The sequence below is a fragment of the Salvelinus alpinus genome, chromosome 7 (assembly GCF_045679555.1).
Source record: "Salvelinus alpinus chromosome 7, SLU_Salpinus.1, whole genome shotgun sequence".
In the NCBI taxonomy this organism is placed as follows: Eukaryota; Metazoa; Chordata; class Actinopteri; order Salmoniformes; family Salmonidae; genus Salvelinus; species Salvelinus alpinus.
The window spans coordinates 12,819,052-12,836,689 of NC_092092.1; the positions used below are offsets into that span (position 1 = coordinate 12,819,052).

Genomic DNA, 17,638 nt, shown 5'->3' on the forward strand with positions numbered 1-17,638 from the left:
ATAGATAGAGAGTGGTGGGGGGGAGATAGAGAGGGGTGAAGGGGAGATAGATAGAGAGGGGTGGGGGGAGATAGATAGAGAGGGGTGGGGGGGGAGTGGTGGGACAGTGCTACTATCTGACAGGGGGTTGTTAGGGTTAGTGGTCTGGCCTTTCTCTCTGTGTGGCTTTATAAAGACCTGGGCTCTGAATGCTGTCATTTCACACAAGTATTAAACTCTGAATATCTGTCTGTCTCTCCACAGGTATCTAGATGGGAACCAGTTCGGCATGGTGCCAAATGAGCTTTCTACCTTTAAATACCTCCAGTTAGTGTGAGTGTGTCTACCTGGCCAACCGTGATGTTTACCTGGTGTTATTTGGCAGTGTGTACAGTGTCCAATCAAAAACACATCTTTTGACCGATGGGTAAAATAATATGTTACATGTTACTCTAAAAAAACAGTGGTCCACCCCTCATGTCTGTATCGTAATCACTTCAAAAGTGTTTACCCTTGTAGGATTGCCAGAATTAGGGTGACTAATTCAATGGAGGCCAGAGAAAGAAAGGGGTAGACATTCTGGGCATTATAATTGCGTCAGCTGGGCTGGATACTGTACGAGAACAGTGGCTAACTAACAGGTACACTGTTGAACTTGTCATCTTTCTTCTCCAATCCGGAGGACATAAAACAAGCTTTTTATTTTCAATTCATGTTATGCTGGTGAATGAGGACCCAAAAGCGACGTAATAGAAACAGAGTCTTTATTCCAGTCTTAAACAAACAATGATTCTCCTGGATATTATCAAAGGTTAATCCAAAACAGGAAACTGAAATCCTCTCGTCAGTAGAGAGGAACGACTGGAGACGCGACCACAGACTGCAGGTCGCTTCAGGAAGGCACAGGCCGTAGCTGACATAGACACCTGCTCACACGCAGCCTCTGAAGAAGGCAAAAACACGACAGGGCGGAACAAGGACACAGAACAGCAAACATCAAACAAGAATCCGACAAGGACAGAAGCGGAAAACAGAGGGAGAAATAGGGACTCTAATCAGAGGGCAAAATAGGGGACAGGTGTGAAAGAGTAAATGAGGTCGTTAGGAGAATGAGAAACAGCTGGGAGCAGGAACGGAACGATAGAGAGAGAGAGCGGGAGAGGGAGAGAGGGAGGAGGAGAGAGAGGGATAGAAAGAGGGAAAGAACCTAATAAGACCAGCAGAGGGAAGCACAGGGACAAGACATGATGATCAAAGACAAAACATGACAGTACCCCCCCACTCACCGAGCGCCTCCTGGCGCACTCGAGGAGGAACCCTGGCGGCAACGAAGGAAATCATCAATCAACGAACGGTCCAGCACGTCCCGAGATGGAACCCAACTCCTCTCCTCAGGACCGTAACCCTCCCAATCCACTAAGTACTGGTGACCACGTCCCCGAGAACGCATGTCCATGATCTTCCGTACCTTGTAAATAGGTGCGCCCTCGACAAGGACGGGGGGGGGGGAGGGAAGACGAACGGGGGCGCGAAGAAAAGGCTTGACACAAGAGACATGGAAGACAGGGTGGACGCGACGAAGATGTCGCGGAAGAAGCAGTCGCACAGCGACAGGATTGACGACCTGAGAGACACGGAACGGACCAATGAACCGCGGAGTCAACTTGCGAGAAGCTGTCGTAAGGGGAAGGTTACGAGTGGAAAGCCACACTCTCTGACCGCGACAATACCTAGGACTCTTAATCCTACGTTTATTGGCGGCTCTCACAGTCTGCGCCCTGTAACGGCAAAGTGCAGACCTGACCCTCCTCCAGGTGCGCTCACAACGTTGGACAAAAGCCTGAGCGGAGGGAACGCTGGACTCGGCGAGCTGGGACGAGAACAGAGGAGGCTGGTACCCAAGACTACTCTGAAACGGAGATAGCCCGGTAGCAGACGAAGGAAGCGAGTTGTGAGCGTACTCAGCCCAGGGGAGCTGTTCTGCCCAAGACGCAGGGTTTCGAAACGAAAGGCTGCGTAATATGCGACCAATCGACTGATTGGCCCTTTCTGCTTGACCGTTAGACTGGGGATGAAACCCGGAAGAGAGACTGACGGAAGCACCAATCAAACGACAGAACTCCCTCCAAAACTGTGACGTGAATTGCGGGCCTCTGTCTGAAACGGCGTCTAACGGGAGACCATGAATTCTGAACACATTCTCAATGATGATTTGTGCCGTCTCCTTAGCGGAAGGAAGCTTAGCGAGGGGAATGAAATGTGCCGCCTTAGAGAACCTATCGATAACCGTAAGAATCACAGTCTTCCCCGCAGACGAAGGCAGACCGGTAATAAAGTCTAAGGCGATGTGAGACCATGGTCGAGAAGGAATGGGAAGCGGTCTGAGACGACCGGCAGGAGGAGAGTTACCTGACTTAGTCTGCGCGCAGTCCGAACAAGCAGCCACGAAACGGCGCGTGTCCCGCTCCTGAGTAGGCCACCAAAACCGCTGGCGAATAGAAGCAAGCGTACCCCGAACGCCGGGGTGGCCAGCTAACTTGGCAGAATGAGCCCACTGAAGAACAGCCAGACGAGTAGAGACAGGAACGAACAGAAGGTTACTAGGACAAGCGCGCGGCGACGCAGTGTGAGTGAGTGCTTGCTTTACCTGTCTCTCAATTCCCCAGACAGTCAACCCGACAACACGCCCTTCAGGGAGAATCCCCTCGGGGTCGGTAGAAGCCACAGAAGAACTAAAGAGACGGGATAAGGCATCAGGCTTGGTGTTCTTATTTCCCGGGCGATAGGAAATCACGAACTCGAAACGAGCGAAAAACAACGCCCAACGAGCTTGACGTGCATTAAGTCGTTTGGCAGAACGGATGTACTCAAGGTTCTTATGGTCAGTCCAAACGACAAAAGGGACGGTCGCCCCCTCCAACCACTGTCGCCATTCGCCTATGGCTAAGCGGATGGCGAGCAGTTCGCGGTTACCCACATCATAGTTGCGTTCCGATGGCGACAGGCGATGAGAAAAGTAAGCGCAAGGATGGACCTTATCGTCAGACTGGAAGCGCTGGGACAGAATGGCTCCCACGCCCACCTCTGAAGCGTCAACCTCGACAATGAATTGTTTAGTGACGTCAGGAGTAACAAGGATAGGGGCGGATGTAAAACGCTTCTTGAGGAGATCAAAAGCTCCCTGGGCGGAACCGGACCACTTAAAGCAAGTCTTGACAGAAGTCAGAGCTGTGAGAGGGGCAGCCACTTGACCGAAATTACGAATGAAACGCCGATAGAAATTAGCGAAACCGAGAAAGCGCTGCAACTCGACACGTGACTTTGGAACGGGCCAATCGCTGACAGCCTGGACCTTAGCGGGATCCATCTGAATGCCTTCAGCGGAAATAACAGAACCGAGAAATGTGACAGAGGAGACATGAAAGGCGCACTTCTCAGCCTTCACGTAGAGACAATTCTCTAAAAGGCGCTGGAGTACACGTCGAACGTGCTGAACATGAATCTCGAGTGACGGTGAAAAAATCAGGATATCGTCAAGGTAAACGAAAACAAAGATGTTCAGCATGTCTCTCAGTACATCATTAACTAATGCCTGAAAGACAGCTGGAGCATTAGCGAGACCGAACGGCAGAACCCGGTATTCAAAATGCCCTAACGGAGTGTTAAACGCCGTTTTCCACTCGTCCCCCTCTCTGATGCGTACGAGATGGTAAGCGTTACGAAGGTCCAACTTAGTAAAGAACCTGGCTCCCTGCAGAATCTCGAAGGCTGACGACATAAGGGGAAGCGGATAACGATTCTTAACCGTTATGTCATTCAGCCCTCGATAATCCACGCAGGGGCGCAGAGTACCGTCCTTCTTCTTAACAAAGAAAAACCCCGCTCCGGCGGGAGAGGAAGAAGGCACCACGGTACCGGCGTCGAGAGAAACAGACAGATAATCCTCGAGAGCCTTACGTTCGGGAGCCGACAGAGAGTATAGTCTACCCCGAGGGGGAGTGGTCCCCGGAAGGAGATCAATACAACAATCATACGACCGGTGAGGAGGAAGAGAGTTGGCTCTGGACCGACTGAAGACCGTGCGTAGATCATGATATTCCTCCGGCACTCCTGTCAAATCACCAGGTTCCTCCTGAGTAGAGGGGACAGAAGAAACAGGAGGGATAGCAGACATTAAACACTTCACATGACAAGAAACGTTCCAGGATAGGATAGAATTACTAGACCAATTAATAGAAGGATTATGACATACTAGCCAGGGATGACCCAAAACAACAGGTGTAAAAGGTGAACGAAAAATCAAAAAGGAAATGGTCTCACTGTGGTTACCAGATACTGTGAGGGTTAAAGGTAGTGTCTCACATCTGATACTGGGGAGAGGACTACCATCTAAGGCGAACATGGGCGTGGGCTTCCCTAACTGTCTGAGAGGAATGTCATGTTTCCGAGCCCATGCTTCGTCCATAAAACAACCCTCAGCCCCAGAGTCTATCAAGGCACTGCAGGAAGCAGCCGAACCGGTCCAGCGTAGATGGACCGACAAGGTAGTACAGGATCTTGATGGAGAGACCTGAGTAGTAGCGCTCACCAGTAGCCCTCCGCTTACTGATGAGCTCTGGCTTTTACTGGACATGACATGACAAAATGTCCAGCAGAACCGCAATAGAGGCAAAGGCGGTTGGTGATTCTCCGTTCCCTCTCCTTAGTCGAGATGCGAATACCTCCCAGCTGCATGGGCTCAGTCTCTGAGCCGATGGGAGGAGATGGTTGAGATGCGGAGAGGGGAAACACCGTTAACGCGAGCTCTCTTCCACGAGCTCGGTGACGAAGATCTACCCGTCGTTCTATGCGGATGGCGAGTGCAATCAAAGAGTCCACGCTGGAAGGAACCTCCCGGGAGAGAATCTCATCCTTAACCTCAGCGTGGAGTCCCTCCAGAAAACGAGCGAGCAACGCCGGCTCGTTCCAGTCACTGGATGCAGCAAGAGTGCGAAACTCTATAGAGTAATCCGTTATGGATCGATCACCTTGACATAGGGAAGCCAGGGCCCTGGAAGCCTCCTTCCCAAAAACTGAACGATCAAAAACCCGTATCATCTCCTCTTTAAAGTTCTGATAAACGTTAGAACACTCAGCCCTTGCCTCCCAGATAGCTGTGCCCCAATCCCGGGCCCGACCAGTAAGGAGTGATATGACGTAAGCGATCCGAGCTCTCTCTCTTGAGTATGTGTTGGGCTGGAGAGAGAACACAATATCACACTGGGTGAGAAAGGAGCGACACTCAGTGGGCTGCCCAGAGTAACATGGTGGGTTATTAACCCTAGGTTCCGGAGACTCGGAAGACCAGGAAGTAGCTGGTGGCACGAGACGAAGACTCTGAAACTGTCCTGAGAGATCGGAGACGTGAGCGGCCAGGGTCTCAACGGCATGACGAGCAGCAGACAATTCCTGCTCGTGTCTGCCGAGCATTGCTCCCTGGATCTCGACGGCAGTGTTGCGAGAATCCGTAGTCGCTGGGTCCATTCTTGGTCGGATTCTTCTGTTATGCTGGTGAATGAGGACCCAAAAGCGACGTAATAGAAACAGAGTCTTTATTCCAGTCTTAAACAAACAATGATTCTCCTGGATATTATCAAAGGTTAATCCAAAACAGGAAACTGAAATCCTCTCGTCAGTAGAGAGGAACGACTGGAGACGCGACCACAGACTGCAGGTCGCTTCAGGAAGGCACAGGCCGTAGCTGACATAGACACCTGCTCACACGCAGCCTCTGAAGAAGGCAAAAACACGACAGGGCGGAACAAGGACACAGAACAGCAAACATCAAACAAGAATCCGACAAGGACAGAAGCGGAAAACAGAGGGAGAAATAGGGACTCTAATCAGAGGGCAAAATAGGGGACAGGTGTGAAAGAGTAAATGAGGTCGTTAGGAGAATGAGAAACAGCTGGGAGCAGGAACGGAACGATAGAGAGAGAGAGCGGGAGAGGGAGAGAGGGAGGAGGAGAGAGAGGGATAGAAAGAGGGAAAGAACCTAATAAGACCAGCAGAGGGAAGCACAGGGACAAGACATGATGATCAAAGACAAAACATGACAATTCATCTCTGTCAACAGAGCTCGGTGCTTATTATCAGATGTATTTGGTTACGAAATCCAACTTTTTAGATATAATGTTAATGATATGGCAGAGAAAGACCCCACTGAACACTTCATATCATGAACAATCATATTTATTTTGGTGAAATGTATTTTATAACTTAAGGAAGTGACATTTCATCACTAAAGAGCATTTTCCCACCCAGGGCAGAATGGGTGGACGCCCAACAGCGTGTGATTTAACAGTGTGTTCTGTGTCCTTTCAGAGACCTGAGTAACAACAGGATCAACTCTCTCACCATCTCTTCATTCTCCAACATGAGTCAGCTCACCACACTGTAAGCACTGATCAGTTTACCTGTTTACCTGTCCACCTGTCCACCTGGTCACCTGTCCACCTGTTTACCTGTCCACCTGTCCACCTGTCCACCTGTTTACCTGTCCACCTGTCCACCTGTCCACCTGTTTACCTGTTTACCTGTCCACCTGTCCACCTGTTTACCTGTCCACCTGTCCACCTGTTTACCTGTTTACCTGTACACCTGTCCACCTGTTTACCTGTCCACCTGTTCACCTGTCCACCTGTTCACCTGTTTACCTGTCCACCAGTCCACCTGTTCACCTGTCCAACTGTCCACCTGTTTACCTGTCCAACTGTCCACCTGTCCACCTGTTTACCTGTCCACCTGTTCACCTGTTCACCTGTTCACCTGTTTACCTGTCCACCTGTCTACCTGTCCACCTGTTTACCTGTCCACCTGTTCACGAGTCCACCTGTTTACCTGTCCACCTGTTTACCTGTTGACCTGTCCACCTGTTCTCCCTGTCCACCTGTTCACCTGTCCACCTGTCCACCTGTTCACCTGTCCACCTGTTCACCTGTCCACCTGTTTACCTGTCCACCTGTCCACCTGTTTACCTGTCCACCTGTCCACCTGTTTACCTGTCCACCTGTCCACCTGTTTACCTGTCCACCTGCTCACCTGTCCACCTGTCCACCTGTTTACCTGTCCACCTGTTTACCTGTTCACCTGTCCAACTGTTCACCTGTCCACCTGTTTACCTGTCCACCTGTTTACCTGTTTACCTGTTCACCTGTCCACCTGTGCACCTGTCCACCTGTTCACCTGTTTACCTGTCCACCTGTTTACCTGTCCACCTGTCCAACTGTTTACCTGTCCACCTGTTTACCTGTCCACCTGTCCAACTGTTTACCTGTTCACCTGTTTACCTGTCCAACTGTTTACCTGTCCACCTGTCCACCTGTCCACCTGTCCACCTGTTCACCTGTCCACCTGTTCACCTGTTTCCCTTTCCACCTGTCCACCTGTCCAACTGTTTACCTGTCCACCTGTTCACCTGTTTACCTGTCCACCTGTCCAACTGTTTACCTGTCCACCTGTCCACCTGAACACAGCAAAACAGCTCTGTAGTTTTCTAGGATGTGTTATAACAGGAGGGATATATGTTAAGGTGTACTGCCTGTTTCTTACTCATTCTAGGATCCTGAGTTATAACAGGAGGGATATATGTTAAGGTGTACTGCCTGTTTCTTACTCATTCTAGGATCCTGAGTTATAACAGGAGGGATATATGTTAAGGTGTACTGCCTGTTTCTTACTCATTCTAGGATCCTGAGTTATAACAGGAGGGATATATGTTAAGGTGTACTGCCTGTTTCTTACTCATTCCAGGATCCTGAGTTATAACTCTCTGCGCTGCATCCCCAGTCTGGCCTTTGGTGGACTGCGCTCCCTTCGACTACTGTGAGCACATTCTCCTATCCTATCTCTGTCTGTGTGAGTGTTTATCCGTGTGTGTGTGTGTGTGTGTGTGTGTGTGTGTGTGTGTGTGTGTGTGTGTGTGTGTGTGTGTGTGTGTGTGTGTGTGTGATGATTATTGTGGTTTTGGTTGAGGATTAATAAGCCTCCTGCTGGGTATTAGGTGTGTGTGTGTGTGTGTGTGTGTGTGTGTGTGTGTGTGTGTGTGTGTGTGTGTGTGTGTGTGTGTGTGTGTGTGTGTGTGTGTGTGTGTGTGTGTGTGTGTGTGTGTGTGTGTGTGTGTGTGTGTGTGTGTGTGTGTGTGTGTGTGTGTGTGCTTGTGTGCGTGAAGGGAGTGTGTCGAGACAGCACCAGGGTGTGGCCAGAAAAGTGAGGGGTGAGAAAGTTAAAAAGAAAGAAAGAAAGAAAGGGTGAGGGCTGTGAGAGTTAAACTGTGGCCTGGTCAACAAAGGGTTTGGAAATAGAGTGACAGAGTCAAAGGGGAGTTCGAGAAAGGAGAGGACTGTGAGAGCAGTGTGTTAGTAACCATCATGTTACTAACCAGAGACTCCCTGGCTCCTCCCTTCTTCTAGCTCTCTCTCTGAGACATTGCTACTGACCAACTGCCAATGTAAATTCTTCTCCTCCCTATACCGTTAACCCTAACCCCCTGCCTTGGTAAGGGGTGTCCAGTCAGTAGGGGCTGTAACGTATGAGGGTTAAAATGGATACATTAAGGGGTGTTCAGTTAGTATGGGCTGTAGCGTATGAAGGTTAGAATGGATACATTAAGGGGTGTCCAGTCAGTAGGGGCTGTAGCGTATGAAGGTTAGAATGGATACATTAAGGGGTGTCCAGTCAGTAGGGGCTGTAGCGTATGAGGGTTAAAATGGATACATTAAGGGGTGTTCAGTTAGTATGGGCTGTAGCGTATGAAGGTTAGAATGGATACACTATAGGGTCATAGGATACAGAGCAAGCTAGAGGTTAGTAGTGAACAGGAAGGCACAGTATTAGTTTGGCCAGTAGCCAAGCAGGGCCAGGGGTCCAATGGTTTTAGAAGTAAGTATCTGGTGCTCAGCCAACGACACAGAGACTGTTGGTAATGGCCTGACAGATTAGGACAGCCATATTATTTACTGCCATTAAATCCCTGTGTTTACTGCCATTAAGCCCTGTGTGTGTGTGTGTGTGTGTGTGTGTGTGTGTGTGTGTGTGTGTGTGTGTGTGTGTGTGTGTGTGTGTGTGTGTGTGTGTGTGTGTGTGTGTGTGTGTGTGTGTGTGTGTGTGTGTGTGTGTGTGTGTGTGTGTTACTGTGTGTCTCTCTCTCTGTGTGTGTGTGTGTTACTGTGTGTCTCTCTCTCTCTCGTGTGTGTGTGTGTGTGTGTGTGTGTGTGTGTGTGTGTGTGTGTGTGTGTGTGTGTGTGTGTGTGTGTGTGTGTGTGTGTGTGTGTGTGTGTGTGTGTGTGTGTGTGTGTGTGTGTGTGTGTGTGTGTGTGTGTGTGTGTGTGTGTGTGTGTGTGTTACTGTGTGTCTCTCTCTGTGTGTGTGTGTGTGTGTGTGTGTGTGTGTGTGTGTGTGTGTGTGTGTGTGTGTGTGTGTGTGTGTGTGTGTGTGTGTGTGTGTGTGTGTGTGTGTGTGTGTGTGTGTGTGTGTGTGTGTGTGTGTGTGTCTCTGTGTGTGTGTGTGTGTGTGTCTCTGTGTGTGTGTGTGTGTCTCTGTGTGTGTCTCTGTGTGTGTGTGTGTGTGTGTGTGTGTGTGTGTGTGTGTGTGTGTGTGTGTGTGTGTGTGTGTGTGTGTGTGTGTGTGTGTGTGTGTGTGTGTGTGTGTGTGTGTATCGGTAAGCCCAGTGGCTCATCACCCAATCATTTCGATGAAAGATGAGGAAGGAAGCAGCTCTGCACTCTGACAGACCCCCCCCCCTCACAACAAACAGCAGAGCTCAAACTCCCCCTTCCCACACTCAAAGACCCCCTCCTCTATACTCATCGTCCCCTTTAGCTCACAGAGCCCTACCACCCTGTCTGGGAATCACAGCCTAGGTACTCTGCTCAGTTCAGTAACTTAATACCAGCCACTCTGGATTCCACTGCAGCCCTGTGTCTGTCTCTTCCAGCCAGCCCTGAGCCCCAGATAACAGACATAGAGCCAACCTTTCCCCTGCCCAGACCTGCTGCAGAGAGACAGACAGACAGTAAAACTTCAGCACTCACTAGAGAGACAACTGTAGCCAGCTGATTCAGAGGGGAGCTCTCACCATGCCCTCCTCTTCCCCTGTAGACCTCAGGGCCACTGCAACTAAGTGCAACATAAGGACCCTGCATTGTCGGACTACAGAAACATATGAACAGATCTAGTGGATATGCTTCAGTGAGATCGAAACAATCGACTTTATATAACATTTTATCCAACATTTAGGACATTGGAATAGAATGGTGGGAGCCGATCTAGTTGAGGTATTTCTGTGTTCACCTCCCACTCTGTCTGTCATCTCTAAGGTCTCTCCATGGCAACGAGATCTCCGAGCTTCCTGACGGCATCTTCAGTGATGTGGCCTCTCTGTCTCACCTGTGAGTACACACACTCTCGCGCGCACGGACACACTCAAACACACACACACAGGAGCTTACTCAATAAACACAAACAGACACACATGGGTACAGTAATACCAATCCACACATGAATACACCTTTCACACATGGGTACAACCTTCACACATGCAAAGAAGTGAACACAAGCAACTATTCCTGAGACACATAAACATTTTGTCTGTTGTCCTTTCTTCACTGTACCACCCACTTTCTGAAGTCTAGCCACACACACAGAGGTGGTCTGGTCTGCTAGTGTGTGTGCCAGGGGATGGTGGCTAACAGTAGCCCCATCTGTAGAGCTGTTTTGGTGGGCTTCACAGCCACCGAACTCCCCTAGTCAGTCACAGAGCTGTGGTTAATGTTACACACAGACCCCTCCACTGTCTCATCTCCAAAACACACACCATGTAGATTGACTAACATTCCTCGCGGTCTGTGAAGGGAGTGTGTGTGTGTGTGTGTGTGTGTGTGTGTGTGTGTGTGTGTGTGTGTGTGTGTGTGTGTGTGTGTGTGTGTGTGTGTGTGTGTGTGTGTGTGTGTGTGTGTGTGTGTGTGTGTGTGTGTGTGTGTGTGTGTGTGTGGAAGTAGGGCTTTACTCCCAGTGGGATCCAGGTTGTCTGTCATGTCAAAACCATCAGCTGTAGAGGGAGAGGGAGGGAGAGAGAGAGGGATGGAGAATGAGAGAGAGTTGAGAGAGAAGGATGAGATAAAGAGAAAGATCTAGACAAGTTGGGGGGATGAGATAAAGAGTAAGAGAAGGTAATGGGGGATGAGATAAAGAGTAAGAGAAGTTAATGGGGGATGAGATAAAGAGTAAGAGAAGGTAATGGGGGATGAGATAAAGAGTAAGAGAAGGTAATGGGGGATGAGATAAAGAGTAAGAGAAGGTAATGGGGGATGAGATAAAGAGTAAGAGAAGGTAATGGGGGATGAGATAAAGAGTAAGAGAAGTTAATGGGGGATGAGATAAAGAGTAAGAGAAGGTAATGGGGGATGAGATAAAGTGTAAGAGAAGTTAATGGGGGATGAGATAAAGAGTAAGAGAAGGTAATGGGGGATGAGATAAAGAGTAAGAAGGCAATGGGGGATGAGATAAAGAGTAAGAGAAGGTAATGGGGGATGAGATAAAGAGTAAGAGAAGGTAATGGGGGATGAGATAAAGTGTAAGAGAAGTTAATGGGGGATGAGATAAAGAGTAAGAGAAGGTAATGGGGGATGAGATAAAGAGTAAGAGAAGTTAATGGGGGATGAGATAAAGAGTAAGAGAAGGTAATGGGGGATGAGATAAAGAGTAAGAGAAGTTAATGGGGGATGAGATAAAGAGTAAGAGAAGTTAATGGGGGATGAGATAAAGAGTAAGAGAAGATAATGGGGGATGAGATAAAGAGTAAGAGAAGGTAATGGGGGATGAGATAAAGAGTAAGAGAAGGTAATGGGGGATGAGATAAAGTGTAAGATAAGTTAATGGGGGATGAGATAAAGAGTAAGAGAAGGTAATGGGGGATGAGATAAAGTGTAAGAGAAGTTAATGGGGGATGAGATAAAGAGTAAGAGAAGGTAATGGGGGATGAGATCAAGAGTAAGAGAAGGCAATGGGGGATGAGATAAAGAGTAAGAAAAGGTAATGGGGGATGAGATAAAGAGTAAGAGAAGGTAATGGGGGATGAGATAAAGTGTAAGAGAAGTTAATGGGGGATGAGATAAAGAGTAAGAGAAGGTAATGGGGGATGAGATAAAGAGTAAGAGAAGTTAATGGGGGATGAGATAAAGAGTAAGAGAAGGTAATGGGGGATGAGATAAAGAGTAAGAGAAGTTAATGGGGGATGAGATAAAGAGTAAGAGAAGTTAATGGGGGATGAGATAAAGTGTAAGAGAAGTTAATGGGGGATGAGATAAAGAGTAAGAGAAGTTAATGGGGGATGAGATAAAGAGTAAGAGAAGGTAATGGGGGATGAGATAAAGAGTAAGAGAAGTTAATGGGGGATGAGATAAAGAGTAAGAGAAGGTAATGGGGGATGAGATAAAGAGTAAGAGAAGTTAATGGGGGATGAGATAAAGAGTAAGAGAAGTTAATGGGGGATGAGATAAAGTGTAAGAGAAGTTAATGGGGGATGAGATAAAGAGTAAGAGAAGGTAATGGGGGATGAGATAAAGAGAAAGATCTAGAGAAGTTAGTGGGGGATGAGATAAAGAGTAAGAGAGGGTAATGGGGGATGAGATAAAGAGTAAGAGAAGGTAATGGGGGATGAGATAAAGATCTAGAGAAGTTAATGGGGGATGAGATAAAGAGAAAGAGAAGTTAGTGGGGGATGAGATAAAGAGAAAGATCTAGAGAAGTTAGTGGGGGATGAGATAAAGAGTAAGAGAAGGTAATGGGGGATGAGATAAAGAGAAAGATCTAGAGAAGTTAGTGGGGGATGAGATAAAGAGAAAGATCTAGAGAAGTTGGGGGTGGGCTTGCTTCTCTTTGGAAATCATTGATCCACAGTCAAGTGGCTTTCATGTTAGCAGATGACAGCTATTGGACTGACCTGAAACATGAGCCTGTTCATCTGAGTAACGGAACAGTTTTGTGTGTGTGTGAGAGACTGTTTGATTGTGCATAACTGTGCCTACATCAATTCATGCAGGAACAATGTAAAATTATGATTGAGGGCAGCGTTTTTAAACCCCCAGTCATTTTATTAGAGATATTTTTCATCAAATCAACTTTTCAAGGAGGTAAAGCTTGCTGGTCCTTTTTTAGAAAGGAAAGACTAGGGGAAATGTTCTGTCCAGCACCCCATTGACAGCACGAATAGCCAGAATATGTAACTGACCCATCCTTAACACTAACCTTAACCAAACCCCTAACCTTAACAATAACCCTTCCCTTAACCTAATTTTAAATATTAGTTCCCTTTCTGGAAGTACTGTACTGTAACAGTTGAGTGAAGCTCTGTGTTATCTGAAGGACGAGAGAGACACCTGCTGGTCAAATAGAGAAGTACGTCTAGTGAACGTCAGCCCTCATGAGTCTCTGAAAATGCATCCCTCTTTCTGCCATGATTAATTGATTGATGGATGATTCCTCAAGGTGATTGGTGCCAATCCTCTGACTGACCTTAAGCTGTCCCCAGTGGTGTAAAGTACTTAAGTAAAAATACTTTAAAGTACTACTTAAGTCGTTTTTGTGGGGTATCTGTACTTTAATATTCACTTTTACTTTTACTCCACTACATTCCTTATCAAGAGAACATCCCTGGTAATCCCTACTGCTTCTGATCTGGCGGACTCACTAAACACACATTTCATTTTGTAAATTATGTCTGAGTGTTGGAGTGTGCCCCTGGCTATCCGTAAAAAAATAAAAACATATATTTAAAATTATTTATACTTTTACTTTAACTTGTTTCATGAGCTGAAATAAAAGATCCCAGAAATATTCCATACGCACAAAAAACGTATTTCTCTGTAATTTTGTGCACAAATTTGTTTACATCCCTGTTAGTGAGCATTTTATCCTTTGTCAAGATAATCCATCCACCTGACAGGTGTGGCATATCAAGAATCTGATTAAACAGCATGACCATTACACAGCTGCACCTTGTGCTGGGGACAATTAAAGGCCACTCTAAAATGTGCAGTTTTGTCACACAACACAATACTACAGATGTCTCAAGCATTGAGGGAGCGTGCAATTGGCATGCTGACTGCAGGAATGTCGACCAGAGCTTTTGCCAGATAATTTAATGTTAATTTCTCTACCATAAGCTGGCTCCATCGCCATTTTAGAGAATTTGGCAGTACGTCTAACTGGCCTCACAACCGCAGACCACGTGTAACCACACCAGCCCAGGACCTCCACATCCAGCTTCATATAACCTGCGGGGGGGGGGTTCGGAGGAGCATTTATTTCTGTAATAATGCCCTTTTGTGGGGAAAAACAAATTCTTATTGTCTGGTACCTGGTTCTACAGTGGGTGGATCTGGATCTGGCTCCCAAGTGGGTGAACCTATGGCCTCCCAGGCCCACCCATGGCTGCGCCCATGCCGAGTCATGTGAAATCCATAGATTAGGGCCTATTGAATCTATTTCAATTGACTGATTTCCTTATATGAACTGTAACTCAGCACAATCTTAGAAATTGCTGCATGTTGCGTTTATATTTTTGTTCAGTATAAAACCAAATACTTTTGTACTTTATTCAAGTAGTATGTTACTTGGGCGACTTTCACTTTTACTTGATTAATTTTCTATTAAGGTATCTTTACTTTTACTCATGTATGACAATATACATTTTTTTTAATAACAAACGACAGTTCCCACAACTGCCTGTCCCTGACCCTTAACCTCTGACCCTTCACCCTCAGGGCTATTGGTGCCAACCCCCTGTACTGTGACTGCCGTCTGCTCTGGCTGTCTGAATGGGTGAAGACGGGCTACAAGGAGCCAGGCATCGCCCGATGTGCCGGACCTACGGGCATGGAGGGCAAGCTGCTGCTCACCACTCCTGCCAAGAAGTTTGAGTGCCACGGTGAGATGGGTTAATTCATTTAGTTTAATTCACACCCGAGTCAATACTTTGATTACAGCTTTGAGTCAACTTGGGAATGTCTGTATCAGCTTTGCGCATCTGGTTTTGGGGACTTTGTCCCATTCTTCCTTGCAGATTTTCTCAAGCTCTGTTAAGTTAGATGGGGACCTGGGGTGAACAGCAATCTTTCCACATATTTTCAATGGGATTCAAGTCTGGGCCACTCAAAGACTTTCACATTTTGTTCTGAAGCCCTACCACCGTTGCTTTGGTTGTATACTTGGGAGTCATTGTACTGTTAGAGCGCAAATCTTCACCTCAATCTACGATCGTTTGCACTCTGAAGCAGGTTCTCATCAAGGATTTGCCTGTATTTGGCTCCATTCATTGTTACCTCTGTCCTTGCCAGTCTCCCAGTCCTTGCCGCTGAAAAGCATCCCCATAGCATGATGCTGCCACCGTCATGCTTCACGGTAGGGATGCTGCCACCGTCATGCTTCACTGTAGGGATGGTGCCACCGTCATGCTTCACTGTAGGGATGGTGCCACCGTCATGCTTCACGGTAGGGATGGTGCCACCGTCATGCTTCACGGTAGGGATGGTGCCACCGTCATGCTTCACTGTAGGGATGGTGCCACCGTCATGCTTCACTGTAGGGATGGTGCCACCGTCATGCTTCACGGTAGGGATGGTGCCACCGTCATGCTTCACTGTAGGGATGGTGCCACCGTCATGCTTCACTGTAGGGATGGTGCCACCGTCATGCTTCACTGTAGGGATGGTGCCACCGTCATGCTTCACGGTAGGGATGGTGCCACCGTCATGCTTCACTGTAGGGATGGTGCCACCGTCATGCTTCACTGTAGGGATGGTGCCACAGTCATGCTTCACGGTAGGGATGCTGCCACCGTCATGCTTCACGGTAGGGATGGTGCCACCGTCATGCTTCACGGTAGGGATGGTGCCACCGTCATGCTTCACTGTAGGGATGGTGCCACCGTCATGCTTCACTGTAGGGATGGTGCCACCGTCATGCTTCACTGTAGGGATGGTGCCACCGTCATGCTTCACGGTAGGGATGGTGCCACCATCATGCTTCACGGTAGGGATGGTGTTAAATGGGTGTTGAACTGGGCCTGTTTTTTCAATTTCCCAATGATGGAGACCACTGTGCTTTTGGAAACTTTCAACACTCTAGAGCATGTTATATACCCTTCCCCAGATATGTGCCTCATCGCAATTCTATCTCGGAGAGTGTCATAGCAAAGGGGTGTGAATAGTTATGTAAATTATATTTTTCTGTGTGTTAGGTGAGGTGGACAGCGGCGTCCTGGCCAAGTGTAACCCGTGCCTGTCCAGCCCGTGTGTCAACCAAGGGATCTGTCACAGTGATCTGGCAGAGATCTACAGGTGTAGCTGTCCTCCTGAATTCAAGGTGAGATCTCACATTAACCATTTACCTGCCGTGCTCTTCTCGCCATGTCGTGCATGCTTTTGGTTCAGTCCAGCTCTAACACATACTTAGGCTAAAATTAGGTCTTGATTCAATCTGTATCGGTGAAGTGATTGAAATTTAAAGGCAATGATCCCGCGTTCGCGGGGAGACTGCATTCACGGTAAACGCTGCATGTGTCGGCTCAATCGTAAATTACCTTTAAATGTCAAGCTCACTATAGCTTTGAACATCGGCGATATAGATTGAATCAAGTCCTTACTTGTCTTTGTGGCTGTTGAGTTTGTCACAAGACCTCTCCACTTCTGACATTATAAAGCCTGTTGTTCAGTTTGTGCAGGCTTTTCTTCCAGCCCAGCTTTACTACACCTGATTTCATTAATGAAAATGCATTAATTTGAAATTCAGTGTTATCAATTTGTTCACAGACACTGTAGCTCTCCAGGAACAGGGTCGACTGGTGACCACTGAACTCTTCTTTGTGTCTGCAGGGCAGAAACTGTGAGACTTCTCTGAACGCGTGTGTCAGTAACCCCTGTGTCAACGGGGGCACCTGCCAACTTGATGAGGAGGAGGAGGCGGCATACAGCTGTGCCTGTCCCCTTGGCTTTGACGGTCCTACCTGCCTGACCAACATAGATGACTGTGAAGATAATGACTGTGGAAACGGAGCTGCCTGTATAGATGGAGTCAACCACTATACCTGCCTCTGTCCACTGTACTACACAGGTAACACACATTACACTATAGACCAGCCTTCTCTCCATCGCTGTTGAGTTGACCTAGTCGGTTGCAATTTTTCATCCATCAATGTAATCTCTCCCTCTTTCCCTCTCCCCCCCCCCCCTCTCTCTCTCTCTTTCCCTTCCTCCCTCTTTCCCTCTCTCCCTCTCTCTCCCTCCCTCTCTCCCTCTCTCCCTCCCTGTCTCTCTCCCTCCCCCCTCTCTCTCTCTCTCTCTCTCTCCCCCTCCCTCCCTCCCTCTCTCCCTCTTTCCCTCTCTCCCTCTCTCTCCCTCCCTCTCTCTCTCCCTCCCTGTCTCCCTCTCTCCCTCCCTCTCCAGGGGAGGTGTGTGAGGAGATGGAGGATGTGTGTGCTCCAGGTGTCAGTCCGTGTCAACACCAATCTACCTGTCTCATCACCTCTACTGGGCCCCAGTGAGTACACCATATCAACGTGTGGGAGACATAAAGATTTGCGTTGTCACCCAGACCTAATCCCCTGGCTCAAGCTCACAGACGT

At 48.0% G+C, this 17,638-nt stretch overlaps 1 protein-coding gene across 4 annotated transcripts in view; it reads left to right on the forward strand.

The window, feature by feature from the left end:
* LOC139580477 (slit homolog 1 protein-like) overlaps nucleotides 1–17,638 on the forward strand; it is a 213,467-nt gene that overhangs the window by 182,122 nt on the left and 13,707 nt on the right. For all 4 annotated transcript variants that reach the window (XM_071409214.1, XM_071409212.1, XM_071409213.1 and 1 more), the window contains 8 exons: nucleotides 244–312; nucleotides 6,343–6,414; nucleotides 7,771–7,842; nucleotides 10,335–10,406; nucleotides 14,781–14,944; nucleotides 16,256–16,380; nucleotides 16,890–17,127; nucleotides 17,460–17,553. In XM_071409214.1, the coding sequence (XP_071265315.1) occupies nucleotides 244–312; nucleotides 6,343–6,414; nucleotides 7,771–7,842; nucleotides 10,335–10,406; nucleotides 14,781–14,944; nucleotides 16,256–16,380; nucleotides 16,890–17,127; nucleotides 17,460–17,553 (906 nt within the window). The remainder of the gene's footprint in view (nucleotides 1–243; nucleotides 313–6,342; nucleotides 6,415–7,770; nucleotides 7,843–10,334; nucleotides 10,407–14,780; nucleotides 14,945–16,255; nucleotides 16,381–16,889; nucleotides 17,128–17,459; nucleotides 17,554–17,638) is intronic.